The 27,071-nt window shown below is 35.8% G+C and overlaps 1 protein-coding gene across 8 annotated transcripts in view; it reads left to right on the forward strand.

The window, feature by feature from the left end:
- DGKH (diacylglycerol kinase eta) overlaps positions 1-27,071 on the forward strand; it is a 189,029-nt gene that overhangs the window by 134,137 nt on the left and 27,821 nt on the right. For all 8 annotated transcript variants that reach the window (XM_084876534.1, XM_084876532.1, XM_084876535.1 and 5 more), the window contains exons 14-25: positions 3,122-3,207; positions 5,669-5,768; positions 7,474-7,747; positions 8,737-8,859; positions 11,235-11,360; positions 16,953-17,070; positions 18,033-18,143; positions 18,284-18,380; positions 22,526-22,633; positions 24,216-24,329; positions 24,574-24,708; positions 25,820-25,977. In XM_084876534.1, the coding sequence (XP_084732660.1) occupies positions 3,122-3,207; positions 5,669-5,768; positions 7,474-7,747; positions 8,737-8,859; positions 11,235-11,360; positions 16,953-17,070; positions 18,033-18,143; positions 18,284-18,380; positions 22,526-22,633; positions 24,216-24,329; positions 24,574-24,708; positions 25,820-25,977 (1,550 nt within the window). The remainder of the gene's footprint in view (positions 1-3,121; positions 3,208-5,668; positions 5,769-7,473; positions 7,748-8,736; positions 8,860-11,234; positions 11,361-16,952; positions 17,071-18,032; positions 18,144-18,283; positions 18,381-22,525; positions 22,634-24,215; positions 24,330-24,573; positions 24,709-25,819; positions 25,978-27,071) is intronic.

Consider the following 27,071-nt stretch of genomic DNA (forward strand, 5'->3'; position numbering starts at 1 on the left):
GAATTTTAAAGAAACTTCATAAGCAAAAACTGCTTATAAAAATTTTGAAAATTTAGAGGGAGGAACCAAGATGGCAGTGTAGTTAAATGCTGGTACTTGCATCCTCCCACAACCAAATCAGAATTTACAACTAAAATATAAAACCGCCTGAAATCTAGCTGAATGGAAGTCCTACAACTAGAGATTCAAAAAGAAGCCACATTGAGACTGGTAGGAGGTAGAGGCACAAAATGGGCTAGTCTGACACCGTGTGTGGTATGTTTTTAATTGGGAGGAATATCCCATGCAGAGCAAGGAGTACCAGCCCCACACCAGGACCCTAAGACTGTTAGAGTCCCAGGCAGTTCCTCTTAAAGGGCCCATGGACTTACTCTGACTCACTCCCTCGGAGCTATAGCATTGAGGCAGCAGGTTTACAGGATCCAGGGCATAGGGAGAGGAACTAAATTGCCTTGCAATAGTGCAAGAACTCAGGAGCAGCTTTCTCCCAGACACAAGTGCTGGGACCTCCCCAAAGCTGACTGGCAGGAGCCATATCTGAGTCTCCCTCAACCCAGGCCACATTGTCTGCTCCACCCTGAAGATTCCCTGAGACCATGTCCCACCCAATTTACAGCCCCATCCAAACTCTTTGCAGTTTAGTTTTTATATGAATGGCCTGTCCTGGCTCAGGCTTCCGACTTTACTAAAATCTCTCAAACAAACAGGAGCTGGACTCAGTGTTCCCATGCCTTGATAAGTGGCCCCAGGCCTGACACTAGCAGCAGCATGCCAAGATTAGCAGCTTGGCCTCTCCTGGGCACTTCTAAGCCCAACAAAAATAGCAGCCATCTGCAGATCGCTCTGTAGCTCGTGCTGGGTGGCCCCGGCCAGGGCACAGGCAGTAGCTGACTTTGCACCTCCTAGGAGACCCCAGAACCAATGCGACTGGCATATAGCTTCAGACCACACCAGATTACAGCTCTACCACATCCAAGGGGCAGACTCATTTCACCTCAGCTTCACATTCCTTGGCTGTGAAACAGGACACCTATTGGGATAAATAAATACAAAATGCTTAATCACAGTGCCTGCTACACAATAAGAATGTTAACTATTATTATCACTTTACCTTTGTGACTGCTAAATGACTACATAATAGGTTAGCAAGTGATATCAATCATTTTATCCTCGGACATAGAGGTTGTATTTCATTTTCTCTGGAGGAAATTGTATTCTTTGCCTTTGTTTATATTTAATGGACAAAAACTTGGATTTTTTTTTTTTTTTTTTTGTAAATTCAAATGGCATTATGATAGTTTATAAAGCTTTATGACAACCTATCCTCTAGGGAAATTAAGTAAAACTAATCTTTTTGAAAAAATTCTTTCTTTCCTTTTGGATAGGTGTATTTTTATTTTTCTGATCTTAACTGTAAAAATGCAGTTTTTTAAATGTTTAGACCTAGAAAGTAATAAACTGGATTTGTGAGAATATAATATTGTGTGAAACTTTTCCCCAACTTTCTTTCATGTAAATTTTTTCCATACATAGTCTGCCTTTGAAAAAAGTAAGACAGAAATTTAAAAGAGTGACATCATACTAATTAGCCACTGGTGGAATTGAATGTTAATCGTGAATGAGTTCCCTTTGGGAAGAGGCTACTCAGGAAGGCTTTATGGGGGGAGTGGGTCATTGAATTTTCATTTGAGCCTGAATGAACTGAGGCTGATCGGTGGGGAGCAATGAAAGGACATCCGAGTCAGGCCAGAGAGCAGAGAGGCCGGGCTGAAGAGAACAGATGGCTTACAAGAGAAATTTTTGAGCCATGTTACATGGAATACATATTTGAGGCAAAAACTTGATGGAAGACTCCATGAAACTGTAAATATTGTGCACATTTTCATATATTAGGAAAATGTGTTCTTTCAACAGAATATTTAAGTTTGAGTCAAATAGAAAAGAGGACATAGGACTCTATTGGTATTTGGTTATTTCATGGTTTGAGAGAAATGTTTATTTACATGCTTGTATGACAGTGTATTCAGCATATTCAGCATTTTTTTATAAAGCTTTATTGAGTTATACATACAAAAAAGTACATGCCATAAATGCAGACCTTGTCAAGTTTCCACAAACTAAATGAACCCACATAATTAACACTCAGGTCACACCCAGCATTAACAGCACCACACGGGTCCCCTCATGCCCTCTTTTATCCACCTCTCCCACCTCCCACCCCAATAACCACTATCCTGACTTCTAATGGCATAGATTAGTTTTGTCTGTTTTTGTACTTTATAAAGTAGAATCATTTGTATCTATTCCTTTGTTTCTGAATTATTTCACTCAGAATATTTTGTCTGTGAGGATCACCTATGTTATGGCTTAGTTTATAAATCATCCTCATTGCCCTGTAGTTTTTCATTGCACGAATATACCATAATTTGTTACCCATGCTACCAGTGAGTGAGCATGCAGTGAGCAACCTAGTATATGTCTTTTGCTGAACTCACATATGCATTTCTTTTGGGCATGTATGTTGAAGTTTGCTAAGTCCTACCATATTATGCATATGTTCAACTTTAATAGATACTACCCAACAGTTCTGTAGAGTGTGTGGATCAATTTGCTCTCCTACCAGCAATGAATGAATGTTCTGTTGCTCTTGCCAATGCTTGACATTTTCTGGTTGTTGTTGTAAGATATATGGTGGTATCACCTTGTGGATTTACTTTACATTTGCCTGATGGCTGATAAGGTTGAACCCCTTTTCATCTGTTTATGGACCATTTGGATATCTTCCTCTTATAATTTTTAGTCTTTGACCCATGCTTATAAGATTATCTGGCATTTTCATACTCAAATTGTATAAATTCTATGTATTTTCACACTTAAAAAATGTTTTAAAGATTTTTTATGGATTTTCTATGAGTGTAAATTAAAGAATTCCAGAAACTAACACCTTTTCACAGAAAGGAAATATTTATCTATTTCATAGAATGACTGTTTATTATATATTCATTGTAACCATTGCCTTGTGTCACATGTGCCACGGATGTCCTATTTTTAAAGCAGTAATAACCTAGTAGTATAATGGCCAGCAACAATAACACAATATAGTTTTTTCTATTTTTTTCAGATGACAATTTATGAAGATTCAGTTGCAGATCATCTTACAAAAATCCTTAATTCTGATGAACATGCAGTAGTCATATCATCTGCTAAGTGAGTTACTGAGTGAGGTCATGAAATAGTTAAATGGTGACAATGAAAGGAAAGCTGCTGCTTACCACTGACATTATTTCTTTGTGACTAATCTTCCAAAAGATATCCTTGTAGTAGCTTCTAGAATTAGATAAACCCAATTTCCATTTAAAAAATCATTTAACATTTATGGTGGAGAATTTTTAAAGGGTATTTTTTAAGGCTTAATTTCAAAGATTTCTTTTGTCAAAAAGGTACAGTGAGTATTTAGAGTTTAATTATGCTAAGTTCCTATTCAAAGAAGTATTTGTGATTATTATAATATAGAAAACACATTTCATTATAATTTATCACTATTAGTCATTTATGAGAAAAATTAATATTGTTATAGATGACAGGATTTTATATTTAATGCAGTTTTAAGTCATTTCTGTATTTTATTTTAAGTATAAAGAAATTGCCTTTAGTTAAATAAAAATAGAAGATGCTTTAGTCCAAGATTTTCACAAAACTAGTGAATTTTGAAATAAAAGTTAACATACTTGTCTCTAATATCTGTAATGATTATTTGAGCATTAAAAATTATATTCCTTATTTCCAAATAAATTTGAATCAAGTATTTCTGGAATCTTTGAAATATTTTTGCAAAACAGCTTGAAAACCATTGGAGTAAGTCACAGTGTTGCACTAAGTACTGTAGGAGTGAATCCGAGGCCCTCGTTGGGACTCAGCCATTTGCCAGCTTTGTGACCTGTGTCTGCTTATCTGGTTCAAGAATGGGAAGAATGCTTCTCCTCCCTCCCTCGTGGAACTGTTAGGAGAACTAAGTTGAGCAATAAAGTAAATAGAGTTTATAACCTAGAGTGCTGTGTTAAATCATTAAATCATCACCTCATGTTTTCCCCAATTTCATTTGGATTCTTTTTACCATGACCTAGCTCCTGGTCTAGGCTGTGCTCTCAGCATTAGCGTTAGCTTTCTACCTGACAAGTTCATTTGCCTTTAAGCAGATTCTTTTCCAACCCTGGTCCCCTCTCATCACTCACCTATGCTTCTAGGCTTACCTGGCTACCCCGTCTCTACAACCCCAGATTAAAATTTTAAAGAGATTCAAGACAGAAAAGAGAAGACAAAATGTAATAACATTATACCCATAATACAGTATTTTTTAATTTACTTTTTGTTATAGACATTTTCAAATATACATAAAAGTAGAAAGACTGGTGTAATGATTTCTCACTGTATTTGTCACTCTGCTTCAGTATTTATTAACCTTTTGTCATATACTCTTCATTTTTCATTGATTTTTAGAGAGAGAGAGAGAGAGAAACAGATAAATATCAATGAGAGAGAGACACATGATTGGTCACCTCCCACACACTCCCTGACCAGAGTCAGGGACAGAACCTACAACCCAGGTACATGCCCTTGACTGGGAACCAAGGCCCTTTGATGCATGGGCTGAAATGGTGCATGGACCATTTCCAACACCAGTCAGAGCCCCTCTTTCTTTTTGCTACAGTCTCTCTAAGAAAATCACAGAAATTATTGTATTCTACTTGCAGAATATTCAATAATCTTTTTAAAAAATAATTCTGTTACTCAGTCCATTTTACCCAGTTATCTCAAGATTTTGTTTGTTTGTTGTTTATTTGTTTGTTTGTTTTAAAACATTAGATTTGTTCAAGTCAAAATCTTAAACATGGTTCAGGTATTGTGTTTGAGTGATATGTTTCTCTAAGATTTGTAAAATCTATAACAGTGTCCTAATGCTTAATCTCTAGCATAACACAACCACTTTTCTCTTCAGGAACAATATATTATCAAGATACCACTAGGACGCAGAAACCAGTTTGGCTCAGTGGATAGAACATCGGCCTGCGGACTGAAAGGTCCCAGGTTCAATTCTGGTCAAGGGCATGTACCTTGGTTGCAGGCACATCCCCAGTGGGGGTTGTGCAAGAGGCAGCTGATCAATGTTTCTCTCTCATTGATGTTTCTAACTTTCTATCCCTCTCTCTTCCTCTCTGTAAAAAATCAATAAAATATATATATATATTTTAAAAAGATACCAGTAGGATGACTAGGATAGTGACAGTGACAACATAAGTGACAAATTTATTCTTGTTCAATCAAGTCTGCAAGTCCTTTTATGAAATTATATAATGCTTAGGCGATAATGCTTTTTTAAATGGGATTGGAAAATACTCTTATCAAGATATAATTTGAATATTTATCAAAGGTTTGTTATTACCTTAAAATTACTTTTATTTAAAGTAGGTAGAGTAAGGTTTATTAGTGTATCCATTTCTCACTTAGAATATTTTGAACTTACTAGGACATGTAAAACAGTAGATAGAATTATGGGTTCATATACAAATGATTCCAGTATTTTGAAGTTGCGTTTATTTTTAATATATTTATAAATGGGGGAAATCAGCCTACTGAGTTTACGGAATTGCACAATTTCTTTTCTTCAAAGGATACTGTGTGAAACTGTAAAGGACTTCGTTGCCAAAGTAGAGAAGACATATGACAAAACGTTGGAAAATGCTGTTGTAGCTGATGCCGTGGCCAACAAAGTAAGGACACAATCAGGGCATGAATGGTTTTAGGTGACAGTGTTAACATTAAACTTGTTTTACAGCCAAATTGATTAAGTGGTTTTCTTGCCAAAACATAAATCACGAGAAAAGTTACTTTTGAATCAGATATAAAGGATTGTATTTTATGGTTACCCCTTAAAATGTTGGAAAACTGCATTGCTGAAGACCATCCGACAAATTGAATTTTATAACGCACCTCCCTGTTCCGCTGACCGGCACGGGGAAGGAGGAGAGCACAGTGGTCAGGTCACAGGGCGCATGCTGGGAGGCCGAGGTTCTGCGGAGAGGGGGATGGTTTGCCATTTCCAGGCAGACTGGCCAGTCGGGTGCCTCCCAGCACAGTTCCTCAGATGCCCTAGGGCAGTGGTCGGCAAACTGCGGCTCGCGAGCAGCGGTTTGTCACTCTGTTGACTAAAGAGTTTGCCGACCACTGACCTAAACTCTCGATTCCAATAATTACAGTCCGCTGTTGTTCCTTGTGATTAAGCCCCTATCGGATAGACTACAGAACTCTATACCTTCCAGGGTTCCGTTTTTTGCCTTTATCTTTATAGACTTTTCCCCCCTTTGAAAGCTTTCTGAGGCTAAACTAAGAGTCGTTTACTGAACCTTAAAAGCTACTGTCTGCTTTCATGCATTCATGACAGGGCATTTTTTTAAAAGGCTTGGTGCTCTTGGCCTTGCAAAGAAGTGATCTTCCCCAGATTCATGTTGTAGGTGGGGTTTATTTGAGAGGAAGGAAAAGAAAATAGAAATAAACATACAGTTAAGTTTCCAATCTCTTTCTCTTGTGTTTCTACCCTGTGAAGAGCTTCAGAAAAAGAAACCCTCCTGATGGACACTTTCTTTTAACTCTTTCTGCTATATCTTTGTCTTGCCTCTTATCAAGGGCAAATAAATGGAGAAGAAAATCGCTGGAAGTTCAGGCCTCAGTTACCCTTAGAAATTCAAGGAAAGTAGAAAGAAACAGGAACCAGTGCCTGTGCATTTTCCTTTTTATTCTTTCTTTGAGCCAGTAATTCCTCAGGCACCATTGACTCCTTTGCAAACCAAAGCTTTGAAGGTGAGCTTATCAAGACTCAGCAGAGCCGAAACTGGTTTGGCTCAGTGGATAGAGCTTCGGCCTTCGGACTGAAAGATCCCGGTTCAATTCTGGTCAGGGGCATGTACCTGGGTTGCGGGCACATCCCCAGTAGGGGGTGTGCAAGAGGCAGCTGATGGATGATTCTCTCTCATCGATGTTTCTAACTCTCTATCCCTCTCCTTTCCTCTCTGTAAAAAAATCATACAGTACTGTATGACAAATTTTGTTTAATGTTTAAATTTTTGTGTAATGTGTCATCTTATAGTAAAGTGGTTTTTTTTAATTTTTTTTTTTTTTTTTTTTGAGGAAAAATAGCTATAACAACGATTGTAAATGTTCCCACCTATGAAGTGGAGTCTAAATCATTCTGAAAGTATAAATAAATAAATTCAAATAAGAAATGTGCTGTTTTTTAAAATTATAAATTATTTAATCCAATGGCTGTCTGAAGTACAATATAATATATAATAGCAACTAAGGGTAAACATCAGTATCCCACTTGTTTCCTTTAAAATCAGAAACCATTCATTTAAATTACCATTTTTTATCTCTCGTAAGTGGAGATTCATCGCGGCATTCTTTTCCTCCTTGTATTAGTGCTCAGTCCTCAATGAGAAGCTTGAACAGCTGCTGCAGGCTTTGCATGCAGACTCCCAGGCTGCGCCCGTTCTCCCAGGCATCAGCCCTGTCCTTGTCGAAGAAGATACAGTGGAATCTTCCAGTGAAGAGTCCTTGTGTGAAAGCAAGGAACAGCTCTTGGATGACACTACAAAGCCTTCCTCCCAGAAAGCAGTGAAACCAAAGGAAATAATGTTGCGGGCAAATAGTCTAAAGAAAGCAGTGAGGCAGGTCATTGAAGAAGCCGGAAAAGGTACACATGTTAACAAAATGGGCTTTTGAAGATGCTAGCAACATTCTCCTTGCAAGCACAATGAGATGTTCATATTGGTCAGACTGGACACACACACAAAAATATTTTTGGTGGTTTGTTTTTTTAAGACACAGTAAAAGATAAAAATCATTAAAGTGAAATTTATACTAGTAAATAGCTCTAATTATAGTTTCAGTATTAGGGATCAGCATAGTAATGCTACCTAATAAAACCTCAGAAACAAAGTATACTGGAATCATAGAAATAACATTGAAAATTATTTTAAATAATACTCTAAGATTTAAAATATTTTTTACTTAATTGGAATCTTTGAATTCTAAACAAAAATCAAACCTGTATACTACTTTAAAAATATTTTCCTAACTATTTACATTGCTTTTTTAAGAGTTTATAAAAGTTCTGCCTATTCTTTAATTTTTATCTATATATATAAAAGGCTAATGTGCAAAGTGTCCCTGTGGGAGTTTGACCAGGAGACTGGGAGTTCTATTGCTTGCTTTGATGTGCACTGACCACCAGGGGGCAGCATGGAATGAAGGAAAGCTCTGGCCAGCAGCCAAGGAAAAGAGGCCCTGGCAGGCAGCCAGAAGGCCCCTATTGGCCCTGATCGCCAGCCAGGTCTAGGGACTCTACCCATGCAGAATTTCATGCACCAGGCCTCTAGTGTTAATATAATATGTATAATCTTAGAACTTCCATAGTAAACTTAACAGGTTGTAACTTGTAATTGGACTTGTATTTCATTCTCTAAATTTCTTATATTTTTTTCTTCTAATAAAAATGTAATTTTGACACTTTAATTTCATAATCTCTAGCATTTATAGACATTACCCTCAAGTTTATTGTCAATTAGTGTTCATTTGTGACTTTGGAATTTCTTTTGGTTTATGTTTCAATTTTCCTTCCCTAAGCATATATTGATTTTATTTTTTCTTATTTCAACATGTTTATCTTCTTATTACTTTAAGTTATAGATGACCAGACAGTTCACGCCTGTGAGTCAGTTAATCAGTCATTCGATTATGATAGTACAGAAACAGATGAATCTAAAGAAGAATCTAAAGATGATGATGCAAAAGAGTCATTAACTGGTAAGGAAACTAAGAAAATTATTTTGCAATTAAATAAAATGTAGTTTTCAAAAGGATTATCAGTTTGAAATAAACTATTTGTATTTTGTTTTCAACAAGGCTTTTCAAAATTTAAAACTTAGCCATTCATGAATATTAAAATGATAAAGGTAACATTATTTAGAATAAGTTCTCTCACTTTTTATCATATAATGTAGAGATTACTATAGTAAACTAAAGATTGTAGGACCAAACGCTTAAATATCTTAATTTTCCTGAAAAAGAGAGAAGAAGCAAAAAACCTAAATCACTAGATTTTAACCTATTTGAACCCACATTCCTTTGAGAATTATATGAAAATTGCAGCCCCATATTCATAAAATTTGGCATTTAAATCATCAATTCCTTGAGTTTCATTGATCAACAAATAGATGGTTGATAATTGTTACTAAATTAAGCTTCAACAATAATAAGATACCTAGTTACAGCCCTTTCGCCACTGAAATTAATTTTGCCAATAAATTAGTATTTCGATGCTTAAAGAATATTTATGATTCCTCTACTTACTAAGTTTGGATTGAGGATGGATTTATACTTATATTGTAAAAGGGAAAAAATAGTATACTAGACTAAAACAAAGAAATTAAAATGTTGAGAAGATAGCATGAAAATATTTCCATAGTACTAATGTAAAGTCAACACTTATATTAGAGCTGTTTATAATCATCACATGTTTACTTTCATTACATATGAATTTGAGCAGATTACTATTCTGTGGCTTTCTCATCTATAAATGGGAATAGTAATGTACCTGCTTCATAATAAACCTACTTGTTGTAAAAGTTTAAATAAGTTAATACACAAAGTGTCTGGAATAGTGACTCATATATAGTGCTATTTATATGAGTGTTTATTGTCATTGTCATTATTATTGCTGCTACTGCCACTGCTACTAATTACATTCACTTTGAAAACATATTCCTTAATTGTATTTAAAACTCTGTAAGAGGCTTCAAAATGAGACCTTATAGACCTAACATCTCTGGCATATTCTATAACCTTAGCCTTTTCAGACTTCCTGTATGTGTATTTCAGCACACATGAACTTCACACTTCCATTGTAATTGGCAAAGGAAACTAAGAAATACAGATATAGAGCTAGAGATATTGATACTGAAGTAGACAGATTATATGCATCTTTAACGATGCAGTAGTTTATCTTATTTGTTGGCAAGTAATCCAATTTAGTCAGAATTAGCAATAAAAGTGTTTCTGCATTAAGTAATCATTATTTTTTGAAGCACACTGAGATGTGCAAAATACAGTATATTAATATGATTAATGAGACATTTAAGAGCCATGGAACATTAATTTATTTACCTGCAATGGAACATCAGTCTTAGCTCTCTGCTTTTTATCACAGATGAATATCAAAAGGTTGTTTTTATTAGAAATTAGCCCCAGAGCTTCCATCTGTCAAAAAAAAAAAAAAAAAGTGTTCTGTTACTTTTCTTTAGTGGAACTGGACTGTTTTTGAACAGAGAAGAGAGTGTGAGTTAATATAATTAGTTTGTAATTAGTCTTAGGAAATCTAAAGGTAATTAAGTTTTAGAGTATTTTTAAATTGAGTTAGAGGATTACTGTTTTTTTAAACACCTGCCAATAGCTCCTAAATTAGTTAAAGATATATGTGCTCTCCATTAAAATTCTCCAGTTTAGGTTTAATTAAATTTCTATTTTTGTTGTTAATTTTGAGAGTAATTCTCTTTTGGAACAATTTTTAAAATGTATTGCGCTTTTACAAAACATGATGGGACTGTTTGGGCAAATTTTTTTTTTTAATAAATAACTAATTGAGAAGTACAGGAAAAGTATATTGCTTTCATTTGAAAAAAAAAAGAAACTATTTTCTCTTTCATTTGTAGAAGAAAATGTTAACTCATGGTTAACATATTAGCTCTGGAAATTGCATTAATTAAATTTGACCATTCATCCAACAGTTATGAAAAAAGGGTTGCATTGATAACATACATAACCCATATGTTTTATTTTGAAAAATTATCAGGTTTCAGAATTTTTTTTTTAATCTTTACATATGGGATGATCACATTCAAATTGTATTACTGACCTTTAATTATGGTAGGCATCTCTTTTCTAATGATCTCCACCTACTTAAAACCTATTTAAAATGAGAGATCAAAATCAAGTTTCTCCATATAGTAAATCTCAAGAAAATGAAAATAAAGTGGTAAAATTGATAAGCACAGTGTAATATTTTCAATTCTACGGATTGATTGAAACACGTATTAAATAATCTTATGTTGTGACTTATAGGGGCTTCCTTATTTCTATAACTTTATCATTTCTTCTTTTTAATCTGGACCCTTTGTCAACAGTTAAAACTGCACCTCGGTCTCCAGATGGTCGGGCAAGTCGTTCCCAGACTGACTCTGCCCCTGGCCCAGCTGTGGCAGCCAGCAAAGAAAACCTCCCTGTGCTCAACACCAGAATAATCTGCCCAGGTAGTACATATTCTGAAACATGGTGTATTTTTTTAAGTATTTCTATAAAAATGTATAGCCGCTCATTTTTATGAACTTTTAAAATGTGTGTTTTTGTTTTTTATTAATATACTAAAGGCCCAGTGCTTGAATTTCGTGCGTGCGTAGGGTCCTAGGCCTGGCCAGCAATCAGGGACGATCTGTGGGGCGACCGGCAAGGCAATCAGGGCCCCCACTGGCATCCACCTTGGCTGGCCTAGTGCCACCTACTTGCTGTCCTGCCCCCACCACCAGTGCTGGTCACCTTCCTTGGTGCTGCACCCTGACCACCCCATCACTGCTGCCAGTCACCTCCCTCTGCAGGGCGACCAGTGGGGCAATCGGGGGGCTCCCCCACTGGCACTCGTGTTGGCTGGTCTGTGGGCTGGGGGCAGCTCCTGCATCGAGTGTCTGTCCCCTGGTGGTCATTGTGAGCCATAGCAACTGGTCATTCCACCGGTTGTTCCACTGTTCGGTTAATTTGTATATTAGGCTTTTATTATATAGGATATTTTTATTGATTTCAGAGAGTAGGGAGAGGGAGAGAGAGATAGAAACATCAATGATGACTGAGAATCATTGATAGACGGAGCCCACAACCTAGGCATGTACTCTGATCAGGAATGGAACTGTGACCTCCTGGTTCATAGGTCGGCATTCAACTGCTGAGCCAAGCTGGCCGGGCTTTTTTTGCTTGTTTGTTAATCCTCACCTGAGGATTTTTTTTTCCTCATTGCTTTTTTTAGAGAGAGTAGAAGGGAGGGAGGGGGAGAGAAGAGGACAAGGGAGGCAGAGGGAGATAAATATTGATGTGAGAGAGACACATAGAGTGGTTGCCTCCCACACATGCCCTCACTGGGGCAGGGATTGAATCTGCAACCCATGTACATGCTCTTGATTGGAAATTGAACCTGTGCCCCTTTGGTCCTTGGGCCAATGTTCTAAACATTGAGAAACACTGAGCAGGGCTAAAATGTGTTCTCAAAGATAAATGTCTCTTTAGGAAATGTGCTTGGTACATTTATCAACCAGAATCCTGATTTTTAAACTTTTGTGTGTATAAGAATTGCCTAGAAAGTACTGAAATGCATGTGTATGGTCTCTGCCCTGAGAAATTTTGTTTGAGTAGTTCTAGAGCGGAACCCAGGAATCTGCATCAATGTAAATCCAATCTTATATTCTACTTTCTTTTAAGTATCTTTACAGGTTTCCCTTTAGTTTTAAGACACAGTCTCTCTGCAGTTATTTCTGGATTAGAAATATTGTTTAATTTGGATCATCTGAGAAATCTATTCCAGACCTCACACAATGAATTTATTTTGGAATTAGGTTTGTACTGGTAACCAAAGAACTTGTGCAGCAGAGGAGGGCAGAAAAAGCAGATTTCTCAGAGGCCTTCTTAAGTGCCAGCTATTTCAATTAATGAAAATCTCCAGATGCATTCCAGAGTAGATTGGAACCCAAATTACATCCTGAAATATAGCACACCATTGTGTCTTCTATAAGTTGTTTCTAAAGATAAATAACAATTCAATAATAATAGTTGGAAACTTTCAGTAGTGGATAGAATAACTAGACAGAGTTCAAGAAGGAAACTGGAGACTTGAAAACACATAAAATGAGTAGTCAAAACATGTTTACAGAATACTCTACCCAACAACAGTAGAGTACACCTTCTTTTCAAGTCCATGTGGAACAATCTCCAAGATATACTAAATATTAGGCCATAAAACAATTCTCAGTAAGTTTAAAAGGATGGAATCAGACAAAGTACATTTTCTGATCACAACTGGAATGAAATTATAAATCAATAACAGAAGGAAATTTGAGAAATGCACAAATATGTGGATCAAAAGCTGTGATATATTTATACCATGGAATACTATGCAACAGTAAAAAAGAAGGGTCTCTTACCCTTTGAGACAGCATGGAGGGACCTGGAGAGTATTATGCTGAGTGAAATAAGCCATTCAGAAAAAGGCAAGTATCACATGATCTCACTCATATGTAGGCTCTGAAGAACAAAATAAACTGATGAACAAAATAGATCCAGAGATATAAAAACATAGAACAGACTATCAAATCTTAGAGGGAAAGTGGGATTGGGTAGGTGAGTAGAAAGAAATTAACCAAAGAACTTATATGCACATATGCATAACCCTGGACACGCAATAGGGTGGCAAAGGCCTGCGGCAGGACGTGAGTGGGGGTTAGAAGAAGTCAATGGAGAAAAAAGAGGACATCTGTAATACTTTCAACAATAAAGATACATTTTTTAAAAATCATAAAATATGCTTGGATATGAATGAAAACAAAAATATATCAAATGCCAAACCTTATTTGATACAGCTAAAGCAGCACTTAAATTAAAATTTATACCTATAAATGCCTATATTAAGATCTCAAGACCTAACACTAACTTAATAAATTGGAAAAACAGGGAGAGCAAACTAAATTCAAAGCAGCAGTAGGAAAGAAATCAATAAAGATTAAAGTAGAAATAAATTAAATTGAGTATAGAAAACAATATAGAAAAGCAATGAAACTAAAGTTGATTTGTGAGCAGATTAACAAAATTGACAAACCTTTAGAGTGACTGGGAAAGTAAAATGGAAGATTCAAATTACTGAAATCAGGAATTAAAACAAGATATCACCATGGCCGAAACCGGTTTGGCTCAGCAGTAGAGTGTCAGTCTGCGGACTGAAAGGTCCCAGGTTTGATTCCGGTCAAGGGCATGTACATTGGTTGCGGGCACATCCCCGGTAGAGGGTGTGCAAGAGGCGGCTGGTCGATGTTTCTCTCTCATCGATGTTTCTAGCTCTCTATCTCTCTCCCTTCCTCTCTGTAAGAAAATCAATAAAATATATTAAAAAAAAAAAAAAAAGATATCACCATGGACTTTACAGAAATAGAAAGGATTATAAGGGAAAAACAAATTAGATAACCTAGATAAAATGGACAAACTTTTAGAAACACACAAACTGTCAAACTGCTTCAAGAAGAAATAGAAAATCTGAGTAGACTTTAAATAAGTAGAGAGAATGAATTTGTAATAAAGAAAACTTGCTGTTAAGAAAAGCCCAGTCCCAAATTGCTTCTCTGTTGAATTTTAAAGAAGAAATAACTGCCCTCGCTGGTTTGTCTCAATGGTTAGTGTCGGCCTTTGGACTGAAGGGTCCTGGGTTCAATTCCAGTCAAGGGCACTTGCCTGGGTTGCGGGCTCAATCCCCTGTAGGAAGGTATGCAGGAGGCAGCCAATCAATGATTCTCTTTCATCATTGATGTTTTTCTCTCTCTCTTCCTCTTTGAGATCAATTTTAAAAAAGAAGAAATAACACCAATCCTTCACACACACTTTCAGATACTAGAAGAGGAAAAAAACACTTTCCGCCATTCGTGAGTCCGGTATCACCATGATATAAAAACCAAAGACATCACAAGAAAACTACAGATCAATCTTGTTCATGAATAGCAACACAAAAAATCTTCAACAAAATACTAGCTAATTAAATAATCCAACAGCTTTAAACAATTATATACCAGTATTTTCCCAGTGATGCAAGGTTAATTCAACATAATGAAAATCAACGTGACATAACCATACTAATAAAGGACAAAACCATAACCATCTCAGTAGATACAGAAAAGGCATTTTTAAAAAGTCAACATTATTTGAAGGTAAAAACACAACCAGGAATAGAAAGGAACTTCTTCAATCTGATAAAGGGCATCTATGAAAAACCGACAGCTAACATCATATTTAATGGTGAAAGGTGAAAGCTTTCTCTCTAAGATCAGGAATACAACAAGGATGTCTACTCTTTCCATTCCAGTCAACATTGTATAGGAGGTTTTAGCTTAGAAAATTGGAAAAAGTAAAAAGTACAAAGACATCCAAATTAGAAAGGAGGGGAAGTACTGTATGTCTTTATGATTTATATTACAGATAGAAAATCCTAAGGAGTGCACATACACACACTATTAGAGATAATGAGTATAACAAAGTTGCAGGATAAAGGATCAACATATAAAAAGTAATTGCATTTCTCTAGTAATGAACAGTCTTACCATGAAATTAATATAATTTTATTTATAATAGCATAAAAAATAAGAATAAATTTAACTAAGAAGATGAAAGATTTGACTACTGAAAACTAGAAAACATTGCTGTAAGCAGTTAAAGAAGATCTAATTAAACATAAAGGCATCTGTGTTCATGGATTAGAAGACATAATATTAAGATGGCAACTCATCTCAAATTGACTATAGATTTCACACAATCTTACCAAAATCCCAACTGCCCATTGTGCAGAAATTGACAAGCGGATCTTAAATTCACATGGAAATACAAAGGACCCAGAAGAGTTAATTAAAAACAACATTGTAAAGGAAGAAGTTGAAGGACATACTTCCCCATGTGGGCCAAAACTTACTATAAAGCTACAGTGTTCAAGACCACATGAAATTGGCATAATAGTCATATAGGCCAATGGAATAGAACTGAGAATCCAGAGCTCTAATATTTATGGTTAATTGGTTTGCAACAAGTGTGCTAAGACAGTTATTCAATAGGGAAAGAATAGTTTTTTCAACCACTGTTACTGGAATAACTAGATATACAGTAAGAACTAAGTAGGTCCCTTCCTTCACACCATACATAAAAATGTAAGACCTAAACCTATAAAACCACAGAAAGACAGTATAGACGTAAATGTTTGTAACCTTGGAGTCGGCATTGGTTTCTTAGAAAGCACATGAAACTATAAATTGGGCTTCATCAAAATTAAAGATATTTGTGATTCAAAGGATGCCATCAAGAAACTGAGATGACAGTCTACAGGATGGGAGAATATATTTGCAAATAGCATGTCTGATAAGTTGTTAGTATCCAGAATATATAAAGAACTAAAAATTCAACAATAAAAAGACAAATATCCCAATTTAAAATGGGCAATGGATCTGGGTAGTCATTTTCCCAAAAAGATATATAAATGGTCAATAAATAATTTTGAAGTTTTTCATATTTAGAGGTAAGAAAAATGCTTCATTTTTTATGTTCAATACCGTAATTCTAAAATTTATTAATACCTACATTTAACATTTTACTACTTATTGACACCAACATGATTTTTCACCTTAATATATATGTTAACATTTTAAGTTGAATATTATCTATACTTTGTGAAAATGGAAATGGTAACTCCATGACATTTTGAGTAATTCAGCCTTTATTGTAAACTTCTTACAGTCTTAATACTTTATTTACTACAGCAAAGGAAGTAGTATTTGTTGAAGTTACAGAATCATTAGGCTGGTAAATGAGAAACGGTTACCAAGAGTCTCCAATGTAGGTACTAATCTGCTTCTCTCCTTTTTTTTTTTTTTTTTTTTTATCACAATATATATATCCTAAGAAGCATCAGCAGCCTTGTACCTATCAATGTCATAATTCTTAATTTTTATTAATGAGAAGAGCAGGCACTGAAAACCATGCTTTGAGATTAGTCCTAAAATATGGACTGGATTTTCCTTAACATGTAATCCTCTATATGCTTCTTTTTCCCTGTCCAGGTTTAAGAGCCGGACTAGCTGCCTCAATTGCTGGGAGTTCTATTATCAACAAAATGTTACTAGCAAATATTGATCCTTTTGGTGCAACGCCATTTATTGACCCAGATCCAGATTCAGTGTAAGCAAATACTTTTATAGATTTTTTTTTTTTTTTGCTTGTCACTGTTTGATAATAATGGTAACATTTTAAATGTATTACAATAAATATGGTTCCATGTACAAAAAAAAATTGTCAGAAAATGTCAGCATTTGATAATGATGAGCACATTGGCCCTGGTGCAATGCAGTGGTTTCCATGACCTGTTCCTGAGGTGGGTCCCTTCCGGCTGTTGCCTTAGACAGTAAGCCTATGGCAAAATGAAACGCCATTCTACTCACTTTTCTCTGGAACATTTCATTCACTGACTCCTTCAGATCCATATTCGTGCTATTCCCTTCACCCCCTTTCTTCTTGGTCTCACCAAATCTGTCATCTTCCACTTTCAGCTTCTGGGTTTAGTTATTGCAGGAAGCTTTGGCCCACAATGATCTCTTCTGTTTTTAAACTCCTAAATTTTTTTTTTAGCAGTTCAGTATATCTTCCTTTTACTTCCGTGTTTAATTTTGCCTTACTATATCTCATTTCTCTAATGACAACCCTCAACAACAAGACCATATTTTAAACTCTCCACGGTACCTGGAAGAAGGGAATAGATCTAATAGGCTTTTGCTTATTAAGTATTTATCCATTGGTAAGAGTAGGAGTGGAGGAGTCTCTCTAATGATTAAAAAAGAGAAGTCTTTCAAGCCCTTCCATTTGTGTGTGTAGCAGGGGCTCATGAGGAGAGATAACTGAGATTTTTGTTAGATAGTAGAAAAGCATTGCTTCTTCCTTCACTTTGCCTTGCCCACCATCCCTTTATTTGTTACCAGCATTTACATGCATATACTGGAGTCGTGCATATTTCATGTGAATAGGAAGTAATTTCTCCTTAACTTTACTCTCAGGAATGGAAGCTTTAATGGTTTTAAGTGCTGTGTATAAATTATAATTGTTATGAACTGAAATTGACTTTTATGTACTTTTCCTTATTATCATAGTGATGGATACTCAGAAAAATGTGTCATGAACAATTACTTTGGGATTGGATTAGATGCAAAAATTTCATTAGAGTTTAATAATAAGAGAGAAGAGCACCCTGAAAAATGCAGGTAATTTGTGTAATAGTAATAATGTTATTACATGAAGGCAATTTTACTTTGATTTCATTTATGATCTCTTTTGCTTGCTCTGCCTTTAAAGACTAAATAAATAGTAGTTACTGAAATTGCCTGCCAACGTTTATTTTCAGGAGCCGAACTAAAAACTTGATGTGGTATGGAGTCCTTGGAACTCGGGAGTTATTACAGAGATCATACAAGAATTTAGAACAGAGGGTTCAGCTTGAGGTAAGTTTATTTTGAAGTAAAGACATTTCAGGTTTATCTTACTTAGAAAAATGATTGTATGTGTGGAGTGTATTTGGCCAAAACTGCTCTTGATTAGCGTTTAAACACGTGGGAGGGGAAGGGGAATGGAAGTAGTTACCAACTTTCTACTAAGGACATATAGACATTGGATATGAGTGACACACTTATCATAATCATTAGCTCCTGAAATTTGTATGCTGCTGTGGAGTCATGGGACCCCATAAACAGGTGGAGCCATGGAAGTATACTTATAGGATAGATTTTTAATGGATTTCCTCATTTAAATTTCTAAATTCTGATCCAACCCTATAATGCCTGAAGTTTCACAAATCCCTGAAAAATTTATTGTAAATAGAATGTTTTAACATAAATGTATTTTTTGTTCCAGTTATTTCTAACAAGTTAGTAAATGAGCATTTAAGCTTTTTAGTATTTTTTTTTACTAGTTTAAATAGGAAATTAAGGTCAACAGAAGTTATTTAATCTCCTCCAGAAATAGGAAAAGGAAGGTTAGGGTCATGTCATGGCTTTGAAAAGTAATTTCTGTGACTTTTCTTTTACCCTTGGTTCAGGGATCACTCTTTATGCTGATAGGCATTTCATTTCTATCTAGTATCTTTTTATAACCAGCTATTTCTGATGAAAGTATATCTGACAATAGCTAAACGTGAGCAAATCTTACACCTGCCGCTCATTGACCTAAACAGAAGATTATTATTGTAAGTGTTATCTTAACTCTGTAATGTGGACTAGTGAGTACCTGGCTCAATTCTTAACAACTAAATGTTCTCATAAAGATAAGCTTCTTATACTTTCTCTTCTAGAGCACTGACTAATTGATCAACTATCTTGATTCATCTTTGCTCATAAAGACAGATGTTACTCACTGAAAAGGTGAAGAATCTGGAAGGCTTACTAGTCCACTAGTAAATGTTGTCCTGACAGCCCATCCCCAGATCCACTTAGGTTCTCTCCTCTGCACTGTACTGTAATCACTCATTTTCTTATCCGTATCCTCTAGTTGGCCACACTCTTGAAGGACAGGTAGGAAGTTGTATTCATCTTTGTTATCCCCAGTGTCTTGCACTGGCCCTGTTTTGAGGGAGAAACAGAGGTAAATAATCATTTTACTGTAATTTAGTAACTACTGTGTGAACTATCTGGAATCAGAATGAGCTTGATTGTCTTAATTCCTTTAGCTCTTCAAAAATAGTATTTCTAAGCTTTTCTACTGGTGGTCCATATTTAGAGCAAAACCATCTTCCTTGCCCTCGCTGGTTTGGCTCAGTGGATAGAGCATCGGCCTGTGGACTGAAGGGTCCCAGGTTCTATTCCCGTCAAGGGCACATGCCTAGGTTGCAGACTTGATCCCCAGTGGGGGGCCTGCAGGAGGCAGCTGATCAATGACTCTCTCTCATCGTTGATGTTTCTATCTCTCTCCTTTCGTTTCTGAAATCAATAAAAAAAATATATATATTTTTTTAAATATTCCTTACACAGCTGCATTTAAACATGGATTTTAACCTTTTTTGAGCTGTGGCATGCTGTTGAAACCATGGACCTCCTCAGAATATTGTTTTTAAATGCATTATGTAAAATATATAGACTTTAAAAAGAAACCATTAACATGGAAATAAATTAATGAAATATTTTAATCTATTAGAGAGTATGTTAAATTAAGCAATTTAAATAGAACTTTCTTCTGAAGATGAGGTGTTCATTTTTTTCATACCATGTATCCAAATAAAGTGTGTTCATTTATAAGTCTTTAAAGCAGCTCTGAATTTTTTCATTTAAACTAAAAAATAATCACACTCTAAAAACTAAGTTCACCCATTTCTTCCATCCCCCTGCCTCTTGGCAACCATCAATTTTTTCTCAGTATTTATGAGCTTTTAGTATTTAGATTCTATATCTAAGATTATATGGTATTCTGAGTTATTTTGAATGGTTGAATCTAATGAAAAAAATAAACTGTTGAACAAAATAGATCCAGAAACATAGAAGCATGGAACAGACTGTGGAATCTCAGAGGGAAGGCTGGGGTGGATTGGTGGGTGGGAAGAGATCATCGAAAATACTTATATGCATATATGGCTCAGTGGATAGAGCATCGGCCTGTGGATGCAGGCTAGAAGGCCTGGGATGTGGGGTATGGGTGGGGTCAATGGGAAAAAAGGGAACATATGTAATACTTTCAACATAAAGATCTAAAAAAAAGTAACACAGGCTTTGTACTCCAGAGATATATAACTTCTAATTTGGAACAGGTTGACTTTCTGTTGACTCCAGAGATATATAACTTCTAATTTGGAACAGGTTGAATACCATATAATCTTAGATATAGAAACTATTATTGTCAAATTTCTTTGTGAATCAGCCAATAAATAGCCTATCCCAGCAATGATGAAGTTACTTCCAATTTGAGTTGGTGGACAAAGTTATTTAAAGGAGTACCAGAGATCCCTTAGTGGTATTTCAGTGTTTACAGAATAAGACCTATATTCCTTAAGTTGATATTCAGTGCCTTTCACAGGTGTGTATTTCTTAGGATTTACTTTATATCTCTCTTAATTCCTAATCCTCTGCTCAAGAAAATAAAGTTAATCTTGGAAACTCCAGGAAATCATATTTTTATGCACTTTTGTTCATGCTCTTCCTTTTCTTATTCCTTCACTGATCTAACTCTGGATAAAGCCTTTGGAAAATTCTCTACCAGTTAGTTGTCATTTTCCTCTTCCTTAAAGATATGGAAATAATAGAGTTTACTGAGGTTGTTTTCAAAGTAAAATGAGATTATATTTTTAAATAACATATAATAGGAACTACATAATACTACCTTAAGTTTTTCCTCATATTTTAAATTATATGTCCTGGATTTTAGCTGTGAAGAAGTGTCTAAAACCAGGCTGCCATTAAATAAAGCAGACTAGAATATTGGACGAACTATAGCTCTCTTAGAATCTAAAAAAGGTCTGTGATACTGAGAGGAATAAAGCAAGCAAGGCTCATTTGTCTTAAAGATTGAGATAATTTTTATTGAACTTTAAATGCAATTTTTGTAAAGTTGTTAATTATTTTAGTGTTAACATAATAATTGCATAATGAAAATATAGCATGTATATTAAGTATGACATCTGTAGACTAAACTCTTCTTTTAAAATGAAGGCTATTCAGTAAGAATTTATTCATGTCATGTATAATTGATATTTTTTTTCTGATTTAAGTGATTACTTAGAAGGTGTGGAGTATCAGATACTTCTTGACATATATGTGTGTTTTTGGTTTTGGTTCTGACTACTTAAAAAACTCAGTCTTGAGTTCCAGGGGTCTTCAAACTACGGCCCGCGGGCCACATGCGGCCCGCAGAGGAGTCTGATCCGGCCCGCCAGGTTTTTTGGGCAGTGAGCGCAGCCGAGGTGTTACAGTAGGAATTAGTAGTTCATATAGTCCGACCCTCCAGCTCTCTGAGGGACCGTGATCTCGCCCCCACTTTAAAAAGTTTGAGGACCCCTGGACCAGTTAACAGTCAGTTACAGAGCACCAGCAAATTACGGGGAGCTGGGAGATGTGCTAGATAAAATAGTTAGGACTCTCACAGCAGCCACTTTCAAAGGAAAGCTTACTATACATTCAAAGATGATCTATAATAATAAAGGCGCAATATGCTAATTAGACCAGACATCCTTCTGCATGAAGCCAGGGCAGAGGCAAGCCCGGGTACAGGTGCCAGAGGGAAGCCAGTGCCAGCAGCCAGGGGAAGGAAAGCATACTCTTGCACAAATTCCATGCATCTGGCCTCTAGTGATATTGTAAATAAGAATATCATACCTCTAGATAAGTATTGATTGATTTTGGTTAAAAGAAGAGGTAAAACCTGTTTTGTTTTGTTTGGTTTGGTTTGGTTTGGTTTTTTGTAAAACCTTGTGTCACAGTTATATACACTTTAAATTTTTTAAATTAAAATCGAAGACCATAAAAGTAACGTTAGGTATATACTTACAGGGAAACAAGCATTACCAACACACTTGCTTCCGTCATCCTTTGTCTTTGGTATATATACTACTGGCTTCCAAACTAGTGGTTTTCCTCTTTATCTAACTTCTAAGCTTTTTCCCTTGCAGTGTGATGGACAGTATATTCCTCTCCCCAGTCTGCAAGGAATAGCAGTATTGAACATTCCCAGCTATGCCGGAGGCACTAACTTTTGGGGTGGAACTAAAGAGGACGATGTAAGTATTTCCTTGCTCTTTCCAGAGTCTAGAGGCTGCCCCACGTTCCTTGGCTTGTGGCTCCCTCCTGTCCTCAGAGACAACACAGGCAGCTTGAGTCTTTCTCACATTGCATCTTTCTGATCTCCTCTTCTGCCTCCCTCTTCTACTTTTAATGACCTTTGTGATTAATTGGGCCTACCCACATCATCTAGGATAATCTTCCCATTTTAGGATCCCTAATTTAATCACATTTGCAAAGTCTCTTTTGCCATGTGAGGTAACATTCACAGGTTTTGGGGATTAGGACAGAAACATTTTGGGGTTGGAGGGGGGACATTATTCTATCTACCAAAATACCTATCTGTACTTTTAGTTTTCTAAATGTATGTGGTATTATTTTTTTTTAATTTTAGAAATGTCAAGAGGGTTTGTTTAGCCATTGAGGTTGGTTGCTATTTTTGTTTTCTTTTTATAGTTTCCTATATTAAAAAAGAAAAAACATACAAACTAACGAAGGTAATTGTTTTAAAAATAATTTTAAGAAGCAAGGACACAATTATTAAAGTATATATAACATAAAAATGAGAGGTGTTATCACTATCATGGTTTGAAGAGTCACATACATTCAATAATAGGCCCTTTGCTTTGAGGCTTATGATGTAACAGTTCCACTGACCCATTTTCTCAGAGCTATTAAATAAGCATGCAGGAATTAAAGTATAAGTATATTGGAAAGAATTTGTAATATTTACAATGTGAATATATTCATTTTCTACCTACCTAATAAGAGAGTAACATGCTAATTGACCGTACCTTTGTAACGCCCAACAGCCAATCAGGAGTGAGTATGCAAATTAATCCAACAAAGATGGCTGGTTAATTTGCATGTGAATGTGCCAAGCGGCTGGGGACTGGGTTTAATTATTTATGATATAGTAAAAGAGAAAAGGTAATATAGGTGAAATTTAAAGTTTTAGGTTAAATTAATTTTTTGAAAATCTAGTTAACATCAAAGCAATGTAAGCCTGACATGAATTTTATCCCTTGAAGCTTCTTGTCCATGTTCTCAAATGCCCTAAAGAGTTGTTATATTAATATGAAAAGCACATATACATATACATATACATATACATATACATATACATATTGTAACACCTTGAAAGATTTCCCTTAAAGCACACCAAGTGAACTGGATCATAATCTTCATGTTCATTATCTTTAATCTTAAGAAATCTATATCTCCTTTTGGTTGTGTGGTTTTTTTTTTAGGTTTCTTAAAACTGCAGGCATCATTTTGTCAAGACATTTGAGTTCTGTATGAACAGATATTTAATACTTTATATAACAAGATGAATTATGAAGAGCATGAGTATTATGTTATATGGGTCTTAAAATCTATTTTTATTTTGTATGTTTGTTTTTAGATATCTTCAGCAACATCTTTGTTTTTGGGTTATCATTTCCTACTAATACTTAATTTTCTTGCTATTTTTATAATTTTTTAAAACTATGTATATTACAGAGTTTGCATTGCTTGATGTGCCACTTAACTTAAACCTTAATTTTATTAGTGGAAGTGTAATGTAGTTTTTCCTTTCAGATATTTGCTGCACCATCATTTGATGACAAGATCCTGGAAGTCGTTGCAATATTTGATAGTGTGCAGATGGCGGTTTCAAGGGTCATTAAACTACAGCATCATCGAATAGCCCAGGTGTGCTTTCCTAATGGAATCTGACTTTACCGCTTGGGACTCTGGGGAAGCTATTTCAGATGACTCCTACCCTGTATACTCATTTTAAAATACTGACTTTCTTGTCATGTCAGCTGCTACTATGTCATCATAAGTGGAAAATTATAACATACCATTCCACAGTATGGACTAAAGTTCAAGCTTGAATGTGGATTGTCAGTTTCTCAGGATGATTTGTTTTCTAAAATAACTTGTTTTATTTCAGTGCCGTACAGTAAAAATCACTATATTTGGTGATGAGGGAGTCCCCGTGCAGGTGGATGGCGAAGCGTGGGTTCAGCCTCCAGGGATTATCAAAATTGTGCACAAAAACAGAGCTCAGATGCTAACAAGGGACAGGGTATGTAACCAAAAACATTCCTCCAGACTTCTACTAAGCCTTCTAAAAATGTTTTAAATTACCACAGAAAAATAGAAATCAAGGGAAAAGGTTGAAAATGCCTTTTAAATCTGACATTTAAGTCATTGTGGTTTTAAATATGAACAGATATTTTAATTTTTTAATAGATTTGTTTTAGATTTGCAGAAAAATTGAACAGAAAGTACAGAAAATTTTAATTCTGTTCCCACAGACCTCATCATCTGGACAAGCAAATAAATGCCTCTTTTATTATTGCATTTTGTATTAGCATGTTTACTCTAATTGATTAGCCAATATTTATATATTATTATTAATTCAAGTCTTTTAGTTTGCATTACTGTTTGCTGTTCTTCCTGTAGGTTTTGACAAATGTATTCACCATGACAGGATGATACAGAGTAGTTTCACTGCCCTAAAAATTTCTTGTGCTCCACCTACCCATCCCTCCCTCTCTTACCCCAGCCCCTGGAAACCACCAATATTTATACTGTCTCCATAGTTTTGCCTTTTTTAGAACATACATTTTTATTTATTCTTAAAATATGTTTTTATTGATTTTAGAGAGAGGAAAAGAGAAGGAAAGAGAGAGAATCATCAATGAGAGTGAAACATCAACATCGATTGGCTGCCTCCTGCATACCCTCTGCTGGGAATGGAGCCTGCAAACCAGCCATGTACCCTGACTGGGGAATCTAACCATTGACCTCTTGGTGCGTGGGTCAGTGCTCAACCACTGGGCCACACCGGCTGGGCAAAAATATGCATTTTTAATTCAAGTCACACACATAACAAATAAGACTGCCAATGTTTATCCTATCTGTTATACGTTGATAATAAAAAAAAAAGAGTAAAGCTATACTTTTTTAACATTTTAGTAACATGTTTATCATCAACAATTACATTGCTTTTCACTTATTGTGATAATGCTGGAAAATTTTAAAGTGTGTTTTTTATACTTTTGATTTAGTATTTAATGATGTGTTAGATTAGGGGGAAAAAACCAATAGAAGTTTAAAAGTCACAATATCTAAATACACATTTATTTGGGTTTATGAACTAACAGTTCATTGTAATATTGATTTTTAAATAGGCTTTTGAAAGCACGCTAAAATCTTGGGAAGATAAGCAGAAGTGTGATAAACCAGTTATTCGAACCCACTTGTACATCCAGCATGCTGTGGACTTGGCAACGGAGGAGGTGTCTCAGATGCAGCTGTGCTCCCAGGCCGCGGAGGAGCTCATTACCAGGTGGGGTGGTGCTGCTGGCTTTCAGCCCACGAGAACTCTGGTCGGGCCAATTTTGTTTTCTTAGTCCCAATTCATCATTTCATATACTTGGGATATCTAGCAGATGCATTTCCTCTCCTTCTTCATTTGCTGTCTCAGTACTTGCTGCTCTCTTTCGTCAGATCCCCTCCAACACATCAGCTTACACCTCTGTTCTCTCGGACTCTGAACAGGTCTTGCACTTCCTGAAACACATGGAGAGCTTGCCTAATGTACCCAACACACACAGAACTCTTTGTTATTATTTATTTCCCCAGTTTACACCCAGTCTTTACTGCATATATTGCCTTATAATTGATTATTGATTAGATGTTGATGGAATGTAGAAAGAAAAGGAAACATTGCTCCCAAGGAGAGTGGGGGCGGGGGGAGGGGGGGACGGGAAGAGCCCAAGAATCAGTTTCCAAAGATTGAGAGGCCACACAAAATTAATTTTAGTAGATAGGAAGGGAAAAGTTAGGAATAACAAGTTCCATGAGGTTAAGAGTGTAAATCAACAGGACCAGGAGAAACCTTCAGAGGGAAGGAGGCACATGGACAGTGGGGATAAGTAAGAGCTGCCTTGCCAGGTCACTGTGAATATTGAATGAGACCCACCAGGTACAGTGCTTATTAGCACATATGTCTGGCACATGTTGTGTTCTCTGAATGATAGCTATTATTTTCTTCCCACACCTTCATCTGGGCACGATTACAATGTTGAAAAAGAAAAAAGGGAAAACAGGGGTCAGTGGTACTAGAGACTTACTTGCCCCCTTCCCCTCCCTACTACCCACTGTCTGCTTCCCGCCCCCTCACTCCTTATGCTCCTCTTTAACTATTTCTCAGACACCTAGAATGTGCTTGATGCTAGAGATACTGAGAAAAAGGTATGCACTCCCTACTGCTAGAAACCAAAATTCAAAAGTAGAATAAAGTATGGTAACTGCCAGATACTGAGTTGCTTAGAAAAAAATGTAGGGAAAATGAATATTGAGTCAGCTAAAGTCACATGACTGCATTTTTGTATATTTAGATTCTTATCCACAGAGATACTAATTTTAGAGTAAATACTT

The sequence above is a fragment of the Pipistrellus hanaki genome (assembly GCF_964339955.1).
Source record: "Pipistrellus hanaki genome assembly, chromosome: 3".
Taxonomy (NCBI): Eukaryota; Metazoa; Chordata; class Mammalia; order Chiroptera; family Vespertilionidae; genus Pipistrellus; species Pipistrellus hanaki.